Source organism: Danaus plexippus, chromosome 7 (genome assembly GCF_018135715.1).
Source record: "Danaus plexippus chromosome 7, MEX_DaPlex, whole genome shotgun sequence".
Classification (NCBI taxonomy): Eukaryota; Metazoa; Arthropoda; class Insecta; order Lepidoptera; family Nymphalidae; genus Danaus; species Danaus plexippus.
Genome location: NC_083541.1, coordinates 7,924,105 through 7,951,145, shown reverse-complemented (window position 1 = coordinate 7,951,145; position 27,041 = coordinate 7,924,105). Strand labels below are relative to the sequence as shown.

Sequence of the window (27,041 nt, the reverse complement as noted above, 5' to 3'; positions counted from 1 at the left end):
GATTTAAAATCTGTTGGTTTATATTAACTCTATCAGGGGAGGATTAGAGAGGAGCACGTCGATACACTTATATAATCCTGAAATCTGTGTTTTGAATAACCAAGAACAAAAAAGAGTTATTTATTAAGAACTTTAATATCGATGAAAGATTTGTTTCATTAAAAGATTACAACAATCATTGGAACTGAAACATTACAAATAAATTAAGGAACTCAAAGATACACCCACTCGGAGAGCGCTCCGTACCTGACGATCTTCACCCATCGATGTGTTCGGATTGACGCGACTGGAACTAGTGACATACTAAATATGGAGTGATGTGTACCGTGAAGGAAATACATTAATTTTAATATACTTTTAAAAATATATGTTTAAAAAAACCCTAATATTTGTTAAAATAGTTGTGATCCATTGTCCAACTACAATAAAAATAATTGTATGATAGATTTTCGATACAAATATAGTTCTAAAAAAGGAACTAAAAGGTTTTTTATATAATTTTTTTTTAGTATTAGTCTTATTTCAACTTCCTTCAACGTTTTACTTAGAGTTTTTTATATAGCTATTGTAAAATACATTATTAACTAACTTTATAGGTAACCATCATAATCCTTATAAGTTGTGTCATCTGCCATCAATATTATATTAGTTTTAATAAAAATATAAAACATACAAAAGCTGAGACCGGTGCTGTGTCATGTGCTGGTCTCCACGTCAGCTGCAATCAGTTTATTCATTCTAAACATCACAATCATTATCGACATCGTAAGGGATCGATTACAAGTAATTAATTAGTCGGATCCGATTGGTGGATGGCTAATAGCGGTGTGCTGAGATTGGCCGCCGGCGACCCCGCCGATACTTATTGGTTTAAATAAAACAATCGGAACGCCGAGGTCGGTGCTGTACATTAACATGGCCGCCGCTTTGTTTTAGTCTTATTGTTCGTTTTAATTGTTAGTCAGTTGCAATGGCGGCGTGTCGATTGGTAGACGCTCCGATTCGTGTACTAATAAATGTGTAAAAAACAAACTCCGGATGTTTACGGACAACTGTAAGTGACATTCCTTTTACATAAACATCTATCGAGAGACAGCGCCATCTTTTATAATTTTACGAATTTATTTACCGGATAACTTCCCAGGCTTCAGTCGAAATATGCCAGGCAAAAGCTTTGTCTTCTCCAACTCCTAAGATAAGATATTTTTATTTTAAATACATGTATGTTATATTATTCCGTATTAAGTTAAGTGTGCGTGTCGCTACGTGGTACATACGTGTTTGTTTGTTTGTTACACAATCAGCACATTGCTTGTGTCACACTCCCCCGGGAGCGGCGCCGCGGGTGTCAGCTAAATAATACTCTCACTTTTATTAAAAACCCATCCTCGTGAATCACAACATGTACTCGTTCAAATTAATATAAATACATAACAACATACGTCATTAATATCGTCAGTGTGAGTCAAACATAGAACTACTATGTATCCTCTATTCCTCTCTATGTATCCTTGTATGTTTGTTTCACTTCAAATATTAGATGAAGACAGTTTTAACTCAATATCTCACCGACATATAAAACTTGTGATATTTATAATTTTTATTTCATTATTATTATTTTATTTTCATTTAACTGATCTTCCACAACGTGTCATTCTTATCGATCCAAATAAAAACACTGAAAGAGATTATATATAGACCATAGATTTTTGTTTATATATTTATATAATAATTAAACATTGTCACCCGTTCGAACAATAATTTTTAAAAGAAAAGATTAAAAACCTACAATATAAATATAGGTAATAGTCACTAATTGGATAACTCACTCGCATGGAACAGTCACCACATCACACATCTACACACTAGTAACTTACTAGTTAGGTACATTAACGTTGAGACGTATGAAGCTGTCTGTCACGTTTTACAACATAAAGTATTTGACGTGTGGGCGATGCTCCGAGACTGCTCATCTCTCATAGTTTCGTCATGTTGGTTTCGTGATTATTACGTCACAAACAGTTTCACTTTTCATTGCCTTGTCGATCGAGACTGGAAGTTTTTCCAATATTTCTCAGAAAGAAACATCTAGAAGGCTCTATAGTATAGGATTGTTCACTGTTGAGTCTTCACAGGAAGGTTAAAAAGAGAGAAAATAGTTTTATAAATCAAATTTGCAACAAAAGCTGAATACGAGTATAATGTACATTTTAATTTATTATAATCGTTTAGTAGCACTTCACTTCCTGGCATACATTTCATTGAATGACCACAGTTGCCCTAACCCTAACATGTCTTCCACCATCCGAGTAGAAGATATCAAGTCACTAACAGCTCGCAAATACATTCACAACGGCTTCTTGAATACTAGTTGTAGAACACTTCACGAACCGCTAAAGTCATCGAGTTGGTGTGTGGAGCTTATGAGTGAAGTGTTCTCCTTATAAACCTTCTCTCTTTCCGCATTAAGCCTCCTTTCCTTCTCATCATCACTCATACATTTTACATAAAACATTGTTATCGCTCTCTGTGACACTCAGAAAATAGAATCTGCTTTTATTGACATCTCAGTAACAACTTCAGTTTTGTCTTTTTCAACACAGAGTCATGTAGCACCATTCGTCTTTATATATACCTACTAAGATTTGTTTCGTATATATCAGCTCCATGTAGACATGTTATAGGTATTGATTAAAAATTTCGATCTCATATCAATAAGAACCTACTTATAAAGTACTTAGCAAATTTTGTAAACTCCTAGTTGCATTTTTATTATTCATAACTTACGTAACGCTCGCCCAGGAGCCGCCGGCGTATGACATATGTATGTATGTGTTGTTGTTAGTATTCAACGTTCAACCATATATATGTTTGTATGTTTCTGTTACCATTGTAACATTTCGCAGTGCGCCTGCTGTTAGGTGTGTGCCAGTGTGACAGAACACTAGAACACTTCACATGACACATTCATACATTTAATAAGCAAACAGTAAATCAATGAAGCGGCCGCCTCATTAGTATCAGCTACATATAATTACTGACATCAAAGTGCGCGGAGAGCCGCGAGCTGGCTAGAGACGGATAGAGTCTTTAGACTCGGTTAGAGCCGGCTAGAGCCGACTGGAGCCGGCTAGAGGAGGCTGGAGGAGGCTATAGTCGAGGTACGGCTCCGAGGCGGCGAGGCCACGCCCTCGACTCAGGGTTTTTTTAATCAAGTCATATCATTAGTGCAGCCTCCACAGTACCGGCGCCGGGCTCACACGACGCATCATGCACGTTCAATGCGGAGCGCAGAATTAGCGATTGTTTTTAATTTAGACGACGCAATATAATATTGAATGGTAACAGAAACATATATATGTTATAAAAATAATTTAAATAAACGACGAAAACATGTAGAGTTTAAAAGGAACATGTCTCACGTTCACAATGACATATGAGATGTGTCTCAGGACGTGTGATTCATTAAAACAATAACTGTATACTTATAATATATTGTATTAAGACGAACCGACACTTGTTCGGACGCACGAGTGATCTGAGTTATAACATTTACTCGATATCCATGAATAATTGTCGTTTCCGTCATCGAATAACGACGACAGCTCCTCTATAAGTTCACCTTCACATTCCACAGGGTTACCTTTATCCAAGAAGAATGCTTACATTTTAATATCAGCGATGAATCAGTGTTGCTGTCTCGTTTTGTTTTACCAAAATCATAGAAACCTCAACATAACAGATTTGTAACGGTTTATTTTAATTGGATTATAAACATGTATATATTGAATTATCCTAGTTTCAGTTGAAATCAAATGAGTTTATCGTGTCTGTGATGTTATCAAGCAACTTTAATGTAAATATATAATTTTCTTACAACAGTTATACCTAACCCTTGTTCAGTTTGACATGGTCTTCGGTGAGCCAATTTCTTCGAACTTCTCTAACACTTCTATAATAAATATTTAAAGAAATATATATCATGTCGGATATAAAAATATAAGCTGAGAATTAATAAAATCTTCCTTATATACCTACAGGAAAAAAGAACTCAGGTAATTCATTAAATGAAAGAAAAAAAACTCAATGTGCAAGTTACAATAGTTTTATATTTAAATAATACTTAAAACATCACCTTATAATTATAATAACTTTAAAATACTAAATATAAGTAAGAACGAGCCGCAAAAAATCCGCAAGAATGCAGCTCAGTCCGCAACACGCAATTATGCACCCTTTGAGGGGTGAAGCGAGGGTAGGGGGGGGTGAGACACCCCCCCGGGGAAGGGTGAGGGGGGCGCAGGTGGTCGGCTTATTGCTTTATTTGTATTTAGATTCAAAGATTAGATCCATGTTATCACATAGTACGTCTCCTCGTGTGTAGTACGTAATGATCTCTCTCTACCTGACACGTGTGTGTCGTCACTGACGACCCACAGCCAACTACACCACACTAGACAATAAACACTAGACACTAGACACTAGAGTGGAGTGCATCGCATCATCTCATTAAACTCTTACGTGTGTCTTTTGTAAAAACTTTAATATTACAATGGTTTAGTGTCGACATGGCATGTAATGTATCTGTGAGGAGAGGACATTTCATCTCATCTCATCTCTGTTAGTGTTAACATTAATCGCGTCCGAGTCGTTCCGGGAGCTCTGATACTTATTATTAAAGGACACAATACAACCTGAATGTCCGCAGGCTGCGCGTGTGTGCGTGTGTGCGTGTGTGTGTGTGCGGGTCCAGTTATTATCCGCCACAGATACGGTCACGTGATTCACGTGATGCCTGTAAGAGGATTACTTAGAGCGGCCGGTGATTTGATTGATCCGAGCAATAAGTAACGTTCGTTTAGATTAATACGAGCACACAGACTCGGAGAGGAGCGCCATACGAACGCTGAAATAACATTAATATTATAAGAATGAAGATAGAGATGGAGTCAATTCATTTGTGATATGTTCCTAATAAATTAATATATACTTTTTACAGATATTGGTGGATTTTATTATATGATGTTAAAATGATATTTACTGTAACAGATGTAATTGTATCCAAGCCAATACATGTAAGTGGATACAGATCCAGACGTGGTCGGACTTCTTCACGTTATATTTGGCAGATGGAGGATAAGAATTTTAATGTTCTTTCTGTCCGTGTACTCTTATAATAGATAAGAGGAGTGATTATATTTTATAAACGAAGTCTATAATTGGAGTCTTATTATATTGAAATAACAGGACAGATGTTTAATATGACGAGTAACAATAGAAGGCGTCACCGAGCCTCGGCCCGTCCGTCCATCACTCGCTACAATAAGCCCATTGTGTTATAACTATATCAGTTAGTTGGTTATCTCCGCCTCGCCTCGTCACGGGTCGCTCACGGACACCTCTACAGTTATAATTACGACGTCAATATTTGTATTTATGAATTAGAAACACTTATTTGTATATTTCACTCACTGCGTCTTCTCTAACTATTTACGTAAGGGAATGTATGCCTGTGTGAGGACTAAACCCGCGCTGCGAATGTTCCTCTTCAATCTTTCATTTGACTGGGACGTCTTTTATTTTTTGTTTTGAAACAAAAATTAAGTGTTGTTCTTTAAGTTTTTTGTTCGTCGCCGTCGTCGAGTGCCGACTAGCCCTTTATAAATCTAAACAAAGCCGCATCTAGAATGTTTCCTTTGAGAACGTTTACAGTCAAAACCCATCAACAACGACAGCTCACTCGACTGACGCCGCCGCCGAGTAACGAACTTTGTTACTGAATAAAAACAGGATCTCTTCAAGGACATTATGATATTTAATTTGATAATAACACATTTTATTGTTTTTGAAACGTATTTAACATATTTTATGTTTGAAGTTACCTCCAGGGTCTGATTCACTCCTATTCATTGAGGATCTTACTACAAGAAGGTTGTTATATAGTGAGTTTCATCCTAGTGTCACCTCTCGTCACCGAGCTATATTTTAGGGCAGTATATTTAAAACGAAAGCGCTCTTTCGACTTAATATGAACAAATTAATATAAAGCAATTACATCTTTAGGTCGTATTGATAAGCTCGGCCCCAGAATCCTTGTACATGACATCTTCTCCACCTTCAATTTTAGTGAATTATATCCAACATTCAGGGACGCGTGGCAAGAGATGACCGGCTCTTCGGCGGTCATGAACTTGATTGATTTAAAGTTAAAATAAAGTTTTAACCTTTGACACATTGATTTTGGTTCATTCATGATAATATTTTGATATTCATATGTACGTTTTAAAGGTACAGGAACTATCCTAAGAGAGTATAAATAACTCGGAGTTTAGTCATTAGTTATTGAAACAGAATAATGTATTATACTAACAGGTATATGTGTATGGTATAGTTAAATAACCATAACGGTTGCAACTATTCATGTAGCTTAAGTACAGAATAAATATTTGGTGCAGAATATTTCGAAGAAGTTTTTTGATTTTCATGAGAAGCATACATCATGTGAAGTCCGAGACTTCGTCGTGTTCCAGACACACACACACCACACACCCTGCTGTGTCAATGCACATTAAACAAAACATTAAACATTTACAATAATATTACAACTTCAGAAACGTTTTTTTTAAGTCAGACAGAAACCACAAATTTAGAATTTAACAATAATTACAAAATATAAGTGCACTGATAGTTATTAACCATATATATATTTAAGTTAAAAAAGTTTTTATCTTAATTTTTTTTCAGGTCTAATAAAATGAAAAAATTATTTAACTCTATACAACTGCAGTAATATGTGAACAGTAGCCAATACTTAGTTGGTGTGGAAGGTGATGTCGCGGACAGGCCAGGTGGTGGTGTCACTTTAAACCGAGTTATCTGTACCGAGTGAGCTCGCTCTCAGAGTAAGATAACTGCCTTGTTAACCGACGGCAACAAACAAGTTCTAGGTTATTTATATAAACATTCATGAGTGTATGTCAAGTGTGGGTTCCGCGACCGCTAGCAGGTTGCAGCTCAGGTGTCATTGTTATCATGTCTTATTATTCTAACGCATTCTCTAGATTATGAAATGATTCTCATAGTGTGGACGGATCCCTGCGTCCTGAGCCTTACTATCATACCATAGAAGATTTCTGTTAACACTTTAATTAGTTGGTTCTTACAGTTTTTTTGTCTACAATTCTTCATTACTTTCTAGAAAGAAACGACCATACACAAACATATTATTTATAAGGTAAATTTATATAATATACGTAACAGTATAATAACGGCCTCATTATCTCTTTCCGAGTTTCATCTAAAAATATAAATATCACAAACAAAATGATATAATATACAAAGCTGAATAGTTGAACACTATAAGTGACTCGTTTCTTGTAAATGAAGCTGTTTTAAATTCTGAAGTCTTTGAAATATTAACATATAATAGATTTAATTAAACTTCCCACGGACAGATATCTCAAATATAAAATGCATCCTTCGCTGGTGAAAGTTCAAGAAAACCTGACAGCAAGGGGAAAGGCTGCAACACAACGGTCCTGGACCGAACTCGAGATACAAATCCAAAGACCTCATGTGTGACTATGTATCTTGGAGAGTCGAGGGGTGAGGAATGAAGAGTGAGGGGTTAGAGTGTCGTGACGTCACACCTTCCCCCCTCCATCAACCCCCGACGAGTCATTAATTACCATTCGATGTCACCGCTCCGTCCGTCTGTTTGATACAAGAGTGTGTTCATAATGTTGTGTTGAAGTACGAGATGAGATACACTATGTGAGTTAGCAAATACGTTCTAATGAGACGCCTGGTAATAACGTAATTAAGAGTCTAGAAGCGATCAGCGAGCGTTCACGGAATATATATATATTAAATAACGGAGACAACTAACCAAACACAAGTGTAGTATTTGAGAAACGACAGCAACTAGCGAGCTCTCAACAAATATACATGCGCAGGAGCAGGAGATGTAAGGGAGATGAGATGATCAAAACAAGACACACACACACACACACACACACGGACAGAACACGGTCCTCTGGTTGAGGGTAATGAAGTATAATGGAGGATATTATACACTCGTGTGAAACAAACCACCAGAGTGAATACCCCCTCTAGGCTCTATTGAGAATAACTAAATAAGGCGGAGGACACACCGGCTGGGAAATTACGAGCCTATCCACCTGCCGCTGGGAACACGGCTGGGACCGGCCGGACCGGACCTAGAGACCTCACCACCCCCCGGCCCCGGCCCGGGCCCCGGCCGCCGCGTCTCTACCCCTGGACTGCGCCCGCTACCCGCACCAGCGCTTTTCATTTCTACAATTAATCAAAATTAAATCAAAGCACGAGAACACAGAGTATTTTAAAAGGTAACACGATGCCATACAGTCGTGTTTCATCCGTCTCTATATCTGTAGGCGTGTCCCCCGCGAAGAAATCTGGCCAATAGAGTGCGGTAACAAAATATCCGTATTGGCTATTAGTAGGCTCCGCCCGCCCGCGCCGGGGTGTAGCAGGTCCGATTCCATATGGACGTAAAGTACGCTCGGTGGTAGAGTCGTTAGGACGTTCCGGAGCGGAGAGAGAGCTCCGCGGCGCAGTTCGACAAGGGCGTGAGAGCTAAACGGAGGGTTGGGAATTAGGATTTTTCGTCAGTGAGCGGGTAGGAGGGTGAGACCGGGGGGTGAGGGGAGTGAGCTCGTCTTTACAAAGAGCCGGGAGGTGACGAGGACAGAAGCGCTCCGGACGCCGCGGAGAGCGCTCGTCACGCTGCAACAGAAATAATACGTCACACAGACCATTCGCGAGATCACAAGACGCTGGTCTTCATTGGTCTCCTAAACAATTACATTAACGGAACAGACTACTATCGATATCATCCAACTTAGTTGACTCGAAAACATCGTTCAGTGGTTCAGAACTTTATTAAAGTGACTTGGAAGAGACGGCCAGAGTCCGAGAAATCCTTGAAGTCCGACAAGTCCGAGAAGTCCGCTGTGAATGAGCGACGATGAAGTGGATGAATGATCTTAATTCGAGAGTTTGTTGAATGAGCTTCATTACGATGCAAGCGATGAGCGCTAACGCGAGCGCTCCGCGGGCGCCGCAGAGGTCGCCGTTCGCCATCCAGGAGCTGCTCGGTCTGTCCGACAACAGAGAGTCCCGGGACAGATACTTCGAGTCCCGGGACGACAGGGTCCTCAACCTGTCCGAGAGCCGTGAGCCTCGTTCTCCCTACACGCCTCAGTTCCCCCTGCCGGCCTCGGTGGCCAGTCGTGTCGCCTACGCCGCCGCTTTCAACGCCCAGGCCGCCGTCGCCGCAGCCTTCCTCCCGGGCCCGCCGCTCCTCCATCCTCCTCCCGGTAAGTGCCAGCCAGACTGGACCACTCATAATACTTCTAAGTCGGTGAATTCCTCGCGTCCCATTCCCCGCATTGTCCCGCAGTTCTTGTTCAATAGCTCGTCATTGTGTAGTGTCGCCGGCGGCTGTTTCTCGCCACGTTTTAATTAGCGCTTTTTTCTTTATTATAATTAGCTCTCTGAGTCAGACAATACTGTTTTGTGCGAGCTGTCGACGGTGGCTGGATCGGGTTACGGCGAGATCCGCGACCAGCCGACCCGGCATTGCTTATTCATTATAGAATTACCTAAAATACGGTCCTGATCGACCTGTCTCCTGATGAGATTTCTATTTTATAATCCAAAGACTTCCCAGTATGACACCTCGCGTTAAGGAAATCGTTATTTAACCTAATTTTAACTAGAATTATATCAAACACCATCCGACACAGAGTCTTAGGACAATATATTTTTAATAAAATAAAGATTGAAATCATTAATTTAAAAGTAAAATGAAGTAAAATTATATTATAAATGAGAAAAACAGAAGAGTCTCATCCAACTGTCATTGAAATAACTTGATTAGAAAGCTTTAGAAGTGAGTGCTTCCTGGAGAGATAGAGACGACTTTATGGATGAGAACGTTTGTTTGGTCTCGATATTATAATGAGTTAAAGTAAAACCTACTCAAAAAATGTCTTTGTAATAGGAAAAGACGGATTCTGTCGAATTGGATTTCGTGTCGTAGGAGACGTATTCTCTAATAAGATCTGATTAAACTTGAATAAGTAATTAAAAATACATTTAATAGCTTTTAAATAATTTTTCCAAGCAAAATTTGCGACAGCATTTTATGTAGATATTAATTTTAAAATTAAAGAAATGTTTGTGCCAAATTGACTAACATATTTTATTAACTTCGTGTTTCATAAAGACATGTAATCGGGGGAATATGGATGCTGTAAGTTGTAACAATATATTTTCAAAGGAGTTAATATTTAGCGAAGGAATCAAGAACTTGGTTCCAAGATAAAAATATTAGGACGCCGTCGGCTTAAAATACGGAGGCGACCTCCAGAAATAACAAGAGGTTTAAGCCGTTTTCATATGCTACAGGTAGAAATTAATAGGAACTTATAACAGGTCTGTTAATTTTTTTAAAAACATATTTTTTTTTACAAAAATATAAATAAAACACATAATTTAATTATCAAAAAACAAATCGATTACCGAAATGAAATATATCCTAGGTCCAACAAGAAAAGGACAGAATCTTATTAATTATATTATAGTCATTAGAATAAGAAAATCGTGAAATTTTAAACAAACACAAATAATAATGATTTTTTACTGCAATAACAAAATATACATTTTTAAATAATTTTAACTGAGTCACCGACCATACGAGTTATGACATTTTATTTTAAGACGTACAAAACAAGCACAAAATCATTATAATTCATTATATTGTATATAACAATACTCCTACTTATCTTCTCTTCTTTATTGTTTATTTTTGTTATTAAATATTATTTTACTATGAATGTCCTCTGTCTTTATATTCACTAAATATCTCCAGTCACCAAAACACAAGCAACCTCATGTTTCTATTAATACTCTATTAATATTAAATATCAACTGAACTCATATAATGATATTTTATGTAAAGCCATGCCTCTTAACCTACAACACAAGCACGCGGTACGCACCAACAACTATGCTCATATCAGTTCATTGGCTTAAAATCATCTAAGTTTTTGGCGCGTTCACATCCGATCCAAACTAGGGCTCACTTTGGAATTCATTTTGTGTAATGGATTTAACATTAAACGCAGAGAGGAGAATTATTACAAGTCACCTGCGGGTGTTGACACTTTTTCCTAAAGGTTAGGTTAAATAAGTTTTGGAAAACGATATCAGGGAATATTAATGATCTAAAAGTACATTTGTAATAAAATTAACTTAAATAATATAATATTGTTGATGTTGTAATGAACGTTATAAGATTTAAAGCTATTTCTTGTTCTTTATATCAGTGTATTATAAAAAGTAAAAAGCTTTTCGAAGGATCTTTTCTTTTCTTTCTTTTAATATTTAGTTTCAATTGTTAATTATACTCAATTCCCGATTTGCTTATTAAAATTTAAGTAAATGGCTCACATTGAGAAATTTGTGGTATTTTTTTTATATGTAAAATACTTATAGTGTCAATTCAGTTACAACTGTAATGTTGAGGGTATATAATGTTGAGATAATGCTTAATAAATGGGACTCGCGGTTAACTTGAAAAGCACATTACAAATATAGAACGAAAATAGTCCAAGTTTAAAAACGTGCTATTATGGACGCATTGTTTATGTCATAATATAACCTTAGAACTACGAACCCACTTCTATGAGGTGATTTTTGTAGAACAGAAAAGAGCAAAACGATCAACTCTGAAATGAAGCAAACAGCAGCACAAAGACAAATTGACCAAAACGCTCGGATATCAACTAACCCATTATCAAACTGACAAATCTGTAGGCTCTTTGTGCAGCCTCCTTTATTAAGCATAAAGGGTTATTCTTAGAGGTGTGAGCCCTCAATGTCTTGTCTTTTCTTTTGAGAGCGAGTTTTTGCTCCACTTTGTGAGGTGTCGCCGATTGTTTGACATGTGTTCACTGACTACGGCCTTTATTATTATTATTATTATTGAGGTTTCCTCTATCTCCTGCCCTGGCTTCGATTACGGTGACGTCATTCAATCAACGAAGGTCAAAGGGTAGAAGAGGTCGCATCGGCTACCAGAGCTGAGCGAGGCATCGCTCGGCTTGTAGTCTAGTTCTTACAAGGAATTTATTTTGGTTAAGAATAGTATTTAGCTGAAAATTCATTGCAATAAATACTAATAACTATCATTGAGCTATAATTAAGGTTTGTCGGTGCTTTCACAAGCTTAGGCTTTTAGTCAGGTACGTCTCTATTCTTAATTTTTTAATACAACATGTCTGTGAAGTGTTTTGATATTTTCTATAAAGAATAAAGAAGTAAAAAGCGAATGATTTAAGAAACAGAATCACATCTCATTACAACTGTCCTCACAATTACAACGCCGCCTCAGTCACTAACTTCTTTGATAACTCTTCTGTTTTTGTTATTGTTACTTTTTGAACAAACATTACTCTCCTGTATCTGTTCAAATATATGTCATTTAAAATGAACTTTAACGAGAGAACCTGTCGCCGTAACAAATATATCAAGATATGCTAATATTATACTTTAAATCCATCAACGATATGTCTGTGTCGATTGAGTCAATTCTACATCTTTCAATAGTTCCAATCTGCTACCAACATCTTATTTTTCGCACACACACACACACAGTAACAGCTGTGACATGTGTGTATATGTGTGTGTGTGTAGTTAACCCTTCCCCGTACCAAACCAGTTAGTTCCGTGGTGGTGTAAGTCACTGACTTATGACTACTTCCTAGTTAAAGCAGTCTTCGACCGGATGAACTAACAAATACTGAGTCGAGCTGCACCTATTATATTCGTATATCATTATTAAAAATAACTTATATTTTTTCATTTCAAGTAATAAATGATTGTCACGAGAAGCTCCTTCATGAACCCATCACACTCACTGGTGACATCGATTTAACATGTACTGATGCTGTTATATAATGTAATATATGCGTCCGCTGCGTCTCGTCAGACGAGTCAGAGGACGCGATGAGATCTTCTGGGAGGTGTGAATGAGAGCTCGGCTTTATTAGCTCGGTACCGACGACACGCACCGACACGTACATTATAAGAAAAATATTTAAAATTATATCATTATGACATATATTTGTAAATTCTATTTAATTACATTATTTTAATTATGATAGCGTCTTGTATAGGTTTTAGTAATATTTTTTAAACTATTATATTTTTCTCGTTTCCCTGTCTTTGGAACAGATTTGTATATTTTCATGTTTGTTTCGTGTGTTCGTTGCTATATCTAAGTCGCCGTGTTATGAAGGCTAGGCGTGCGTGTGACTGCGGACAGTACTCGTCCAATACAGGATTCATCCTTTCATAGGAACAAAAGTCGTTGTACGAGTAGGACAGTTTAGGTATTGTTGACGGAGACACTCCGCAGCTCGGCAACCCCACGACTCTTTACCTAGCTGCGTGCTCACTGTTCTCACTACCTTCTCTATTATAATTAAACTATGTACAATAATATATATATTATACAAGCCCGTCGTGAACAAACTATGACGTTGTCAATGATCACTTTGTCTTTTTAAAACTTTCACCCGATTCCTCGTCTTTTTTTAGGAAATACCTTCAATTATGTTTAGTAAATATAATTTTATTATCAATAGTTTATTGTAGGAACTCTATAAACTACAACATGGAGATAACGGGTAGAGTTTTTATTGGAATACCGTAAAATAAAACTGAAATATGTTCAGTAGGTCTCGAACTAGGTGGTTAATGTGGTAGGTGGTCCTCCTCCTCGGAAGATCTCGATGATGAAGAGCTCTTGCAATGTGTCAAGAGTATTGAGAATCATTCACTTTCAACATCGCTGACAATTTTAATCCATTCACTGATATCACCAGCTTGCCTTACATCACTACACGTATTCGGTCACTTGGAGAACATTCTTGTAGTTTTTTTTGTTTGTAACCTATTATATAGTATTAATATTTTCCGTTTAGATTTCTTAATACTATATTTAGAGCTATTTATTCTTATCCAATTTATCATTGTCTTGTAGTATTTAAAAATCTTTAAATATATTTGAAAATTCGTACTTTTGTTTCAAGTAGATACTATCTTTGATGTAAAACTGTATCGCGGAACGTTCTGTCAAAAAAGTTCGTACTAATAACCCATTGAGAACTAAAGAGTAAATGTTTAACGTCAGATCATAACAGAATAAACAAACTCTTAAAAAATAATATTTGTCTCATAAAATCGGTTTCCAAAGTTGTGCTATTTATATTCTGTACTAATTCAATGACAACCTTATTGATGATTCCCATTTCTCTGGCATCTTTATACACTAGATATTATAAATTTTCTAAACGAGACTTCACAATGTACTGTCTCTCCTTACCAGGGTAAAAACATTATCGTTCTCATTTAAGAACATGTCACCGGTAACTCGCGTGTTTCTATAATTAGACATTATCTACTAATCCAAAAATAACTATGAGAAGAACGTGCAGTCATTCAGTAATCATTTAACAATATGATTTCGTCTACTGTGTAACCCGCTAGTCACCAGTTGCCAGTCGTTTCCTCATTTCGTTTTTTCGTAATGTCTTTAGTCGCCGTGTCTTGTCGGGACTCCATCGCTGTTAATATTTGTGCAATGAGTGAGTTGCTCACGCTCCCGCAGTAATAATACCAGAAGACGAGAGCACCTCGACACCTCCGCACAAAGAGGCCGCCCCTAATAGCTAGTTTCATAAAGCTAGCTCGCGTCCTGGCGTCGCCTGAAACCTCTATATGTTTGATCTCTGAGCCTCACCTTATCTGTAACACAAATGTCTTTATAAGATATTGTTAACTGAACTCATCATAATCAAAATAAATAATTATTACCGAGCCCATTAAGTTTATTGTATGAATAGAAATTTATTGAAATGTAACTAATCATAATTTTGGAAGAGTGTGTTGGCAGTTAATTTGCCGACGCTAGCCGCAAATTAGAGCCGCCTAATTCTGGTTCGTTTGTAAAGCTATGGCTGAAAATATTTTTATCAAAAACACAAACAAACGTCCAAATTTTTCCTTTAGTCGTCAACGAACTAACGCTCTCAATGCTCTGGCTCGAACCAAAGTCGTCTCTCTGAGTAATAGGGCTCAGTTTATAACGTCGCAGTGATGCCTCCCTCGCTTCTAATTAGCCTGAAAACGAAACTATCCGTCCGCCGTCTGAATTTCCACTTTATTATTAGAGCAGTTAGATCGACATCTCACCTGGCAGGGTCTAACAATAATAGAGGACACTCGACCTCTCGCCGTCGCGAGATTTCCCGCGGATTTTACTTTTTTCTCGGAAGTGCTACTGTAGGAACTGTTTGTACACTCACCAAGACATAAAAGGCCCCCAAACTATGTTTTCTCTCGGAGTGCCCTAACACTTCATCCTCAAGTATTGGAGCGGGACACCAACCATAAAACACCCCCGAGGGTTTCCAAGAAACACCTCAACACTCCTTAGAAAATGACGATCCGGGTGGAAATAAACCCACATACCGCTGTGTCTGACAGAAACCAAAACAGACGTTTATAATCATTCCATAAGAAAACATGATGACTGCTATGACTGAGCTTTTGGTACAAAGTTACTAAATATATAGAATTATAATTGATCGATTACCATTTCTTGAATCATGGCCTTACACCGAGGGTTTCATACAATTTAATTTTTTGGCAAGCATTTTCGAGTCACAGAGGTGTTCCGTCTCCTTCTGATGCACGGAATATTACGATTCCCTCTCTCACTTCCTCTTGGAAAAGTCGGAAGCAGCCGATTATGATAATGCCCCCTCGGTCTGAATATAAATTGGGCGGTTATTTACAATGAGTTATTTAATTCCATCACTGTATGATCTTATTATGTAAATTTTATGAACGTTTCGGATCGTTGTGTAGTTATTCCATCGCTCCGACGATCCGCCTCGCTTAATAAATAATAAATTAAATCATTACTAGCTCCCGTTCCGTTCCATACGTCATTGAAATATCAATGATTTTATATAATTAGTAATGTTATCGAATATTCCTGTTGAATGGATATCACGAGGATTATAATATTGCGATGTATATGACTGTTTGTGTATATGTGTAGCAGTAAGCAGTGTATCTGTTAATAACATATAAACATTGAATAGTATCGTATTACTAATAATAACAGTGCCTCTGAAGTCTTATTCCGCACCGTCAACGTTCCCCCAAAAAAATTTTCTCCAAAATGATCCCACCCACCCTGACCCTCGCTTCGGACTTTTTAACCTGAGATGGCTTAATTTTCTTCAGCCAGCGGTTATTCATTTAAAAACTCCATTAGGACGAGCCTTCGAGAATCTGGCCTGCGGGGTCCGGGGTCCGGGACGAGGGCGGTGTGGGGGGTACAGCGGATGGAGGGCCTTGGGGGAGGGGGGAGGTTGCTACGCCGGATTAGCATTTAGAATTCGGACAATACATAGAATGGTGTTTTTTGGAGGGGGTCCGATGGTTTGTTTAGAGTACTTCGCTAACGGCTCACAGCGACGAGTGCTTAATTACGAACCAAATTTGAAGTTTGTAATTACTCGGTTTACTCGTGTTACAATTTTTACATGACGATTTTAATTCGTAACAAATTAATGCATAACATCCGTGAACACGAGTGTTCGTTCCTAAGAAAATTACATCTCGTGTAAATGGAAAGAGTGAAGAACGCTGTTCAGCGTGTTACTGAAATGTGGCTGTGGTGATATAAATAAAACAGTTCCACCAACACGTCTGTGTCACCTCAACACTGACTCTAATGTATATATAAATTCATATTTTAACTTCAAAATAATCGATAATCACCGAGCCACTAACCACAACAGCTACATTAATTTTATAAATGTAGCTTGACCGCTATTTAGATCTTTTGTATCAGGAACTTGTAAATGAAAATATAGGCGTAGGAGATCGGTGAGACAATTTGTTAGTAGTGTGATGAATGAAACATTAATGATGATCCAGGTGTACCCTCATCCTTCATGAACGTGAACCAAGTCGCTATTTTCTTATTAAGCCGAGCCGGGGCAATCCGGACTTAATGAGAGCCGCGTCGAGCTATGCTCCCATCAGTGATAGAATAATTTAAGGCAATAAGGCTGATAATCGCGTATCACCGAACACGGCAAATGAACGTGTGAGCCTCCGTAAAACATCTCCAGTGACAACCGAACTAGATCATAACGTACTTTTTGAGGTAATGTGCAAGATAATGTTTCCGACTGTGTCCCATAACAGGAAGATAGAAACAGATAGCCAGAACATCTCCAACACTCACTGACTGACAAACAAACATTGATTTATTTTGTTTTATTAATTCGTTTTCTAATTCGGTCATCGCACGTATACCGGACCGGTCGAAGTGCCGCCGCTCTATACAATTCAGGGAGGAATTAAAATATAACATAGAACGTAATGAAAGATCTAAAGGTCTTATTGAATAAAATAAAAATATTCAGCGTACTTATTAACTGAGTTGTACCATAGGCGACGTATAATACACACATGAAATTAGATTTTCCTAACAATAAATTTCCATAGCATATGAATTACAAAAAGGTGTATAAATTCAAATATTGATTTAATTTGCAAAGCGTTAGTTTGCTCTACCCCCGACCGCCGCTCGTTCTCTGTGTCGAGCAATACAAAGCCATGTAAGAACATGTTAATTTTCCTTTTGTCAACTCGGCGTCATGAAAGTGGACCGTAACACGCTGTATATAAAGTCCGTTTTGTAACGTACACATCTCGATCTCATATAGATACACGGAAGATCAAAGGTGGCCTGTCAATCGGTTGTTTTAATCGTTTTCTCGAGACGTCCTCAGCGCCCTCCCAACACGGGTAATGAACATCCTAAATTCTGAATCTCAATTATTCGGTTCGAGGTTCGGAAAATAGCGGAGATGAAATTACTCACATGATTAAAAATTAATAACTCCATTACGCTCGCTGTTTGGACTCGAGCAGACTTCGTGTCTCAATAACCTTGTCCTCGATAATAATTTTTATTCTCTTCGCTATAATTAGATGACGTTGTTGTGTTCGCTCTGACGATAGCAGAAGTAAAAATTTAAATTTCTCTCGACTCAATGCTGCTTTCACGGAAAATTAAAAAGCTCGGCGTTCGCTTAAGCTATTTAAATTGCAATAGACCACGTGCCTTCTGTAAAATTATATCAAAACCAAGAAAAATTGGTTTAACAATACCCTGAGCGTCGCTCCCGGCGGCGGAGCCTAGCGCCTGCAATAACTGTACCGATAGATGGCGACACATGTCCCAAACTCATCCCGAAAAAATATAAGGAAATTACACCCTTAAGAACACCGCTATTAGGCCTACTGTCGCGCGCTGATTTTTGCGAAATAACGCACCATGGGTTCCTCGGGGCAGGAAGCGGGGTAGGTCGCAATAAACAGGTTTCATACTGCACTTGGCCAAAATATGGTGACCTTTCGGTGTCAGTACGATTTCCCCGGACGCTTTCAAGGTTGTATGAAAGAGGAGGGGCGAGGCGTGTCAAGCTAGGTCGGGCTGGAGCTCAGAGCTCGTATCCCCAGTGCTCACTTCACACGTTCGACAAAGGGCCCTAACTGCCTGCTATTAACGCTGCTATACCACCACCACCCCGAGCCCCGCGCGCCGAGCCCCGGGTCCTGCACCCCGCGCCTCAGGCCTTCTCCTCACGGGTGTTGACTGTTGAGGTAGTGATGTAAACAAGTAATAAAAATATTGTAAACAACTCGACTGTGATATTTAAACTGACCGTTCTTGTCCTGCTGTATAGAGTTATATGTTCCGTGACATCTACTCCCTGCATCACGTTATGGCACACTGTTCGCTCCTTTTTTATGTTTGTGTTGTGTACATCATGTTCTTTATAAAATACAAAACCCCCAAACATTATCACTACATACATTTATTAAATAAATACATATGCGACCTCCGTCCTTAATACATTAAGAGACTCTCTCTTTTTTCTCTATTTCATTCTCTCTCTTTGTTTCTCTCTCAATATATAATCAAATGTTACTGAAACAATATTTAAATTATTCATATTTCCATCACTAGTCAGTTGTTGCCTACGGTCCGTTGGCTCCTCCGGTCCATGTAATAACGAACCTAATCTATTAAATATAAGGTTTGAATTGCTCTGAAGGTTTCTGACAATAATTTCGTCAGAGCTTCGTCACTGACAACTCAAAGCATTCGCAATACAACGATTTAAAACGACAGTTTAAACAAAGTTATCAAATAATAAAAACAGATAATGATGTTCAACACCACACTATATATGTAGAAGATACAAAATAAAGATGTCTCTTCTTGACAGATCCATACTCAGACCCGTTTTATTCGTACTTATTATATACAACTGATACGTCGTGAGAGCTGTGTGTCGCCGATACAATAAACGAGAATCAAACGACACCTCCCCACAACAATCAACTTACAAAACATTTGTAAAAATTAAGTAACCTGTATACGTACTGTAATGTTACCTCGTATCAAACGATAGTTTAATGAATTTTGTTTTATTGATATTTAATTTTACCTATGGGTATTATGTAAAACATACCCTCTGAGCTCTAACACAGGGCGCAACAAGACGTGGGACATTAAAATACATAGAAGTGCACTACAGCTCCGAGCAACTGTATGACTCATGGTCGTTTCAGCTGTGTTGTTATATTTTTATAATTGGATATTAATTAATTAAACTCTAAATTTATTAATAAAAAATTAAAATTATGATTTTTCAATAAAATACAAACGCCCACCGCTCTCATCGGCAATCTGTTCTCTCAATATTTTACGAAGGTATTTAATTAAAATAATTAAATATTATCTGTTGTTAAATATTTAATAATTCATTTATTTTCATTCACTAGAACTGTTTTAATTGTTTTCCATAATAATGTATTGACACAGCACGTTTTTCCTTATATTTATTTCGTCATCTGATTTTATTCCATATTTCCAATATAGTTTTATTCGTACATTTAAACTCCGATGACATATTTTGGTGAACCATAAATTAATGAATATGAATGTGAACGGGTCCAAGGCGACTTCATTCCTGGCTGGGTGTAGTCGTCGCGTGCTAATGTCACGACGACTACAGTAGTGATTAATGTAGAATAGAAAAAGTTTCTCAGCGGGACCTATTGTAACATCACACGACAATGAGGTGGGCGGGCCGGGGCCTGGGACGGGCTGCAGTCCCCTGAATGTGAACATTTGTTAATGTTGCTCGTCAATATTGTGACAGGAGCATTGAATGACATAAAACACCTTGGATTTGCACTTCCTTGGGGTAGCGTGAAGCGAGGACCCGGGCTCCTCGCGACGTCGACACCAGGATACACTTCCAGGCAGTAGATACGATGCGATAACACAGATTTTTATGATATTTTAGTTCATATATTAATACTTAAAGGTACTTTAATAAATCATTTATAGTCCGCGTTTAATCGCATCATATTCAGTATTACCAACATACTCTATACGTTCACAGTGTCGCCTTAACCTTCGACAGTTCCAATAATGTCATTCGGTTTATAAAGTAGCGATGGCGCCTGAAGTCACTTTGTTATTATGTTTCTGCCTAAATTCGTGGAAACCCAATCGTTGTTGACTCAGGCGGCGACTCTACCGACAGTACTCGACGAGACCATCCATGAATTGCAAAATATAGAAAAAATAATAACAAAAAAAAATCGTTGGACTAACTTATATTACTCACCAGTAAATGATCATCTTCTGCTGTGTTTCTTAACAGTAGTGTTCTTAAACTAGTCCGGAGGCTACCCTCGTCTTTGAATCTATAAATCCATTGATCTTTAAACTGATTTTTTTATTTCCGCTGTCCCAAGACGTCACCCTCTACATGAGAACTCCTTATTCCCATAAACTCTTAATAAAGTATTATATTATATATTTATATATTTTCTATGAACTCGCCATGGAAAACACTCTGAATATTGTAATGATGTAAAATATATTTTGTTGTTTTTAAAATATATTTCTTTCATTGAAACACAAATAGTTATAATAATTTTCGATGAAATTATTATAATCACCCAATTATCAAACATAGTAAAAACTAATTTAAATACAAGGTATTCTAATATATTAATACGAGGCGTGTTATGAGTTATCCGTCCGTGTGTGGGGTGAGCGCGGCTCACTCCGAGTCGGTGGCGGGTGTCGTCTCTGGTATGCGGCAGATCGTCGGCAATAAAATTTCAATTACCTTCGACCGGCGACTCAGCATCTCGTATTATAAGAGGGCTTTTGTTCGCGGATTAGCCGCTAGCGGGCCGCGGTAATTGAAATAGCATAGCGGTATTAGACGACTTACCACGGCCAGCCCCGTGTGACCCTCCGCACGACTCGCTCAGGGTTAATCGGCGATTTCGCCACGGCTCCGAGGGAACTGGCCGGGGAACCTATTGTGGCGCATTCTTGTTGGATTACAAGTTTAGTGTGACACAAACATTTTCAATTAACCGACCCCAAGTCTATTAGATATCGGCTTATTGCAGCCGGATGATGCACATCCCGACGATGCTGACATGATCTGCCACAAGTTTTCATACAGAAATATTCTCATTTAACAAAATTTTAATAGCAGCCTGACGTCACGCGACTATTTTATGTGATAATTGAAATGTTGTGTAAAGTAATCCGTAACGTAGATATTTCATCATAAATTATAATCCGGGAATTATTTTTCTATATTTAATGCATGTTTATTGTTTATTCTCAATTGTCTGCTCCCTTTAATAGCCGACTATAAGTGAGTCGGGTCAGAGCGATTCATTACAATTTTTATCACAGCCGCGGCTACAAGAGTGGGCGACGTTTAACAAGATAATACTCTCGCTAATTTGAGTGACCCTTATCACACGAGCGTAAGGTCGACAATCGGATGTCGTGGAGGATGTTTACCGTATGCATATCCGGAAAGTGAGACGTGAGTTGAATCTCAATGCGTTTGTCAAGATGGCGGCTGTCGGCCCCGATACATTACGTGGCGACACAACACGACACAACACACCACAACACGACACGACACGACACAACACACCATAGGAGCGAACGAGCGAGAGCGCGGTGTGAACACGCTCTTGTTAAAAGACCAATTTGAATAATTACAATGTTGTAAATTTGATAAGTTGCAAGTTTAACATTAAACAGCACTCGAACACGACCGCTGCAACCAGTGTGGAACACACCACAAAGCGGAACACACCACAACGACAGGCTTACACCTACACTATTGTTATACTGGGATGATTGTTTACAAAATTATTGTATTTGTTATTAATATTAAGAAGTTGTATGAGAGGAAAATATTATGATCGACATAACTTAGCTCTTGCCGAGAGAGCTCTAGTAAAAACTCTAGGTAAAAAAAATCCAATCACAAAGCAACTATTTCAATAGAGAGAGCATTTTTAATTCTCCAAAGAATTTTTTGTTAGGTCAGTTTGGGGCATACAAACTAACATGTCTATAATGATTTTATTTCTATGTAATAGACGAAAATATTTTGGACTTCATGTTAAAGTAGTAAACACATAAAACAAAATGATTGTCACACCGACTCCCTCCGCGAGGGTGTCGGGGCGTCAGGGAGGGGGCTAAAAGTTGCTCCTACACTAACCATTTACCTCTCAACTTAAGACGAAGAAGGGTTCCTTAATATAATCATAGATTATTACGATTTCTACAAACCGTTTTATCGTTTACAAGATGTCCTTCAAACATTTATATTAAATAACTAAGCTCTTTTCCGCGTCACCACTACTTTAGACTTTCAAAATATGTATTTTATAGTTAAAACAGAAAACAAAATAGATTTTTTTTATCTTCGTTATTCTTTAGGCTGGTTTGTCTATACTCTACATTCAGTCAGTACAGAGTCATAACAAGAATTCGATCAATACGTCACCAACAAAGCCACGTCAAGGGTGACAGAACCTTCCCCGTTTCCTAAACATTTCTGTTAATTAAAACATTTTTTTTCAAACGGACCGGACGCGGAGTCGACACACTGACTCGCCGGCATCCCCGACCGAACCGCATAGCCTTAGAACAATTGTATTTTGGATGGATGGAAGAAATTTAATTGGAGGGTTTAGATTAACTCACGAACGGGAATTTGGTAACTGTTATTAATGACTCATTAGGAGAACGCTAGCATGAAAAATATACACAGAGAGGGGAAATGCTGTTTGAAATTAAAGGCTACGCGTTTGAAATATTATATGTATACTGTGAGAGATAAAGAAAATAATAAATTACTGAAATTTAATCATTAAGCTGGCATTGATAGCCCGGTTTGTGCTCTTGATAGTAGTTCCTGATTTGTTGGACTTGTTGGGTAAATAAATATCAGTGGTAATTTTATTATTTCTTAAAAATGTCTAAGTTACATTATCTCAACTTGTACTCGCCATAGGAAAAAGTACAAACCACCACGAACAAAAATTCACGGTTGATAAATGTTATTAACCGAAATGTGACAAAATTGAAAAAATACTTTCAATAACAAACACACTTTAATGAAAATTTACCAAGAAAACAATTATTATTCATTATAATTACAGAGTATTTACCGATACCTATTTCTTTTTTTCAAATTTTTTTTATATCACAACAGTGTTTGTGTGTCGGTCACGTCGTCTAACAAATAAGCTACAATCTCGTGAACCTTGGTGACATCACCAGCAACTTGAGATCTTCATCATTGACGTCATTGAAGTGATGCTCAATAAGTTAACAGTCTATTGTACCGTCAAGTACACACACACACACACACACACACACACACACACACACACAGTAAGATGTCATGACAATGAGTCCAATGAGCCGTGTGTAATCCGCTTTATACTTGCCCTTTTTTTTCCTAAAGGAAGCCACAATATTGTATATCACCATTAACGTTTTTTTTCGTTTACCTTGAGGCGGGACGTTGTGCTTACAGATATTATTTGATTCTCAAACATATTTAATCTGTAATTATATTGTACCTTCGATACCATTCAATATTAATTTTATATAAAACAGTTCTTTATAAGACGGAGTGAAAATGTTGAGCAGCCAGTGGGACGAGCTCCGTTGGGTAATATAATAAATAGAGCCATCGTAATAACATCAAAACCGCACTGGTTCGAAGTTCACAATACTGCCATTACCCTCTCTCTATTGTAATTCAGGAAGTGTTTAGGTACTTACGTTCCGACGACGTCACTTACTTACGTTGTTACATTTTTACCACGTAAACCGGGAAACAATAATACGACCGTTAACGTATCCACGTTATCTAAGGACTGATTCAACGTCTGATACTTTTTGTCACTGAATGTGATGCCTTTTGTATTCCATCTCAATCTACAAATTTCTTGCGACGAGCACTTTCATTTATTAAATATTTGAGTTGAATCATGGCCCACAAAAGTCTTTGTACATCACAGCAGATACTGCTCGACGGTGTTGCGTGAAGACAGCAGGTACTTGTTTAAATTGTTTTTTATTTCACAATAAACAGGAAATATAATAACATTTTCGATTCTATTCTTGATCTTATTATCATGAGCTTCGTATTGAGACAGCTGATTTTTTAATAACTGAAGTCGTTGTTAGAACAGCCTCGCTAATGGAGGCTGTAATAGAGACACTAGGAATGCGGTAATGCCTCTCTGGCGGAGATTAATGCCGCGACAATCAGAACAAAATAAACCCTTCCCCTTTACAACAAAACATTTTAAATATTATCTGTGTTTGAGTGAATTAGTCTTAAATAACTAACTTAGAAGGGAGAGAGAGACGTCAAATAATTCACCGAGAAGATGGTATTTTTATAAATTCTAAACATCTCAGTGAACGATTTGGAGAAGCTACTACTACAAAAATAGAATAGCAACTGGCACTGCTACAACTAGTGTTACTTTGCCGCAACTAATTAATATCAATTGACATATGTACTTGCATCATATTACTTCTTTCTACTTCACAGCAAGTCTGTAGCTGGACTTTGTTCCTGTGCTAACTAATATATACTATATCCGTCGACTTGTTTATTTCGTTATAAAATATTTCGCTGAACTCGATGTCGGCAGTAAAATTTCTGAAACGACCTAATGAAGATCCCTCTTTGAGCATTTGCGGGCCTCTGTGGGCCTCCGTTGGGCCCCGGGCGGGGCCGCAGGTAAATCACAGCTCGCAACTTTTAAATTGAAATTCCAGCAAATGCAGTTAATTGTCTGTCGTCTAATGAATGTTGTGATTGTTGCAGGATTCCCGCAGATCAAGTCGCCGTACAGTCCCAACGCCCAGCCTCATCTCACCGGTAACGTATGACTGTATATTATACACATCACACAAATACGACGTATTATGAACATATGACGAATTACACGTCTATACATAGCTCTATGAATGTTAACATGCAATCTAAAACTACTATAAACACGCCTTTTCACAAAAAATATTTACTATAATTATTTATGATTTTCTGTTATAAAATACTTTAAATAAGTTTTGGATACCTCCAGGAACACACGGAGGAGAATGAATAACTCCACACTAAAACGAACACACGTTAAAATACGTTTCAGAAATATTTTTGTCTTGTGTTAAAGTTATATACGTAATATTCACTTTGGAGTTCGATGTAAATGACATATTGTACTTTCCTTTAACTCTAACAAATGATTTGTAATTTCCTCATTACACACATTTTGAACACTAGCTAGTTTGTGGTGTTCATTGACCCCACTGGACTTTTGGGTGTTATTGGTTATTTTGAGCAGTATAAAAACTAACATTCAAATCGCTTTTGTAGTTTTTGTGTGATCAAATAACAAACATAGAAATAAACTTGGACTTTTCAATTACCACATCGTTAGTCGGAAGCGACGCAGGTCCAAGCCAGGCTTGTCTTTATGAACTTGGAAGAGACTTACCTGCTCATAGTCAACTTATAATTACTTATCAGCGAATCAACGTTTCATGTTATAATATCTGTTTAAATCAACCTTAAACTAATGCTAAGTAATAAACATCGGTGAATTAGGAAGTGTTACTGGAAGAGTTTACGATAATGTTGCGGGGGTACCCGAGGGTCCCCGGTGCGCTACACCCCGCCACCCCGCCACCCCCTCCTTCCCCCCGAGCCCCGAGCCCCGAACCCGACTCCCCCCATCGCCTTTGTCTCAGTAATGAATCCGCCAAACGTCAAACATCACCGCGCAGGCTCCGCACTACCCAATATCATAAATCACATGCCAATTTGTTTAACCGATGTAATATAATCTTTGAGCATTTCACATTAGAGCAGTGTTTTCCGCGACTGGCTTCCGTCTCGTTATTTTCCTAAGATCAACCGGTGAGGGTTTTGCTTAGAGGTGGAACGTGACGTTTTAGAAAATATCTTGTTAAATGCAAATTAGAGAGCTCGAGATACGACTTTTGATACTCAAATTACTCAATTACGACTCGCTTCTGTTTCCTCGACTCTATTCTCATATCTTAAACGTCGCTGTTATATACATACATACATACATAATGATGATGTTGTATGTATGTATATACATAAATGTATATACAGTAGGTACATAGCGTACGGCGAGCGTGGCTGCGGGCCCGCGGTTCACACACGGTCTCGTGTTTTGGTTTCAACCCCAGTTAGTTCTGAAAAGAGCTCGCAGAAAACAAACCACCTGCCCGCCGGGGGCTCGGCAGCCATTTGTAAAAATTGCCTTCGCCGCCATTTCTGTGCGGGAATTTCATATTTGGAACGCCGCAGGGTGGAATTTACGAGTAGATTTGACATTTTTGCCATCATGGCCGCGTTTTTTATTGTTCCTAAAACAATGCAACGCGATGGTCGTTTCGCTCGCTATTGTTTAGGAAGCCGGCATTA

The 27,041-nt window shown here is 38.0% G+C and overlaps 1 protein-coding gene across 3 annotated transcripts in view; it reads left to right on the top strand.

The window, feature by feature from the left end:
- The first annotated feature begins 8,576 nt into the window (after window positions 1-8,576).
- Window positions 8,577-27,041, top strand: part of LOC116770693 (visual system homeobox 2-like) — a 56,810-nt gene continuing 38,345 nt past the window's right edge. For all 3 annotated transcript variants that reach the window (XM_061520881.1, XM_032662281.2, XM_032662280.2), the window contains exons 1-2: window positions 8,577-9,362; window positions 25,413-25,466. In XM_061520881.1, coding sequence (XP_061376865.1) covers window positions 9,050-9,362; window positions 25,413-25,466 — 367 coding nt within the window. In that variant the 5' untranslated portion in view covers window positions 8,577-9,049. The remainder of the gene's footprint in view (window positions 9,363-25,412; window positions 25,467-27,041) is intronic.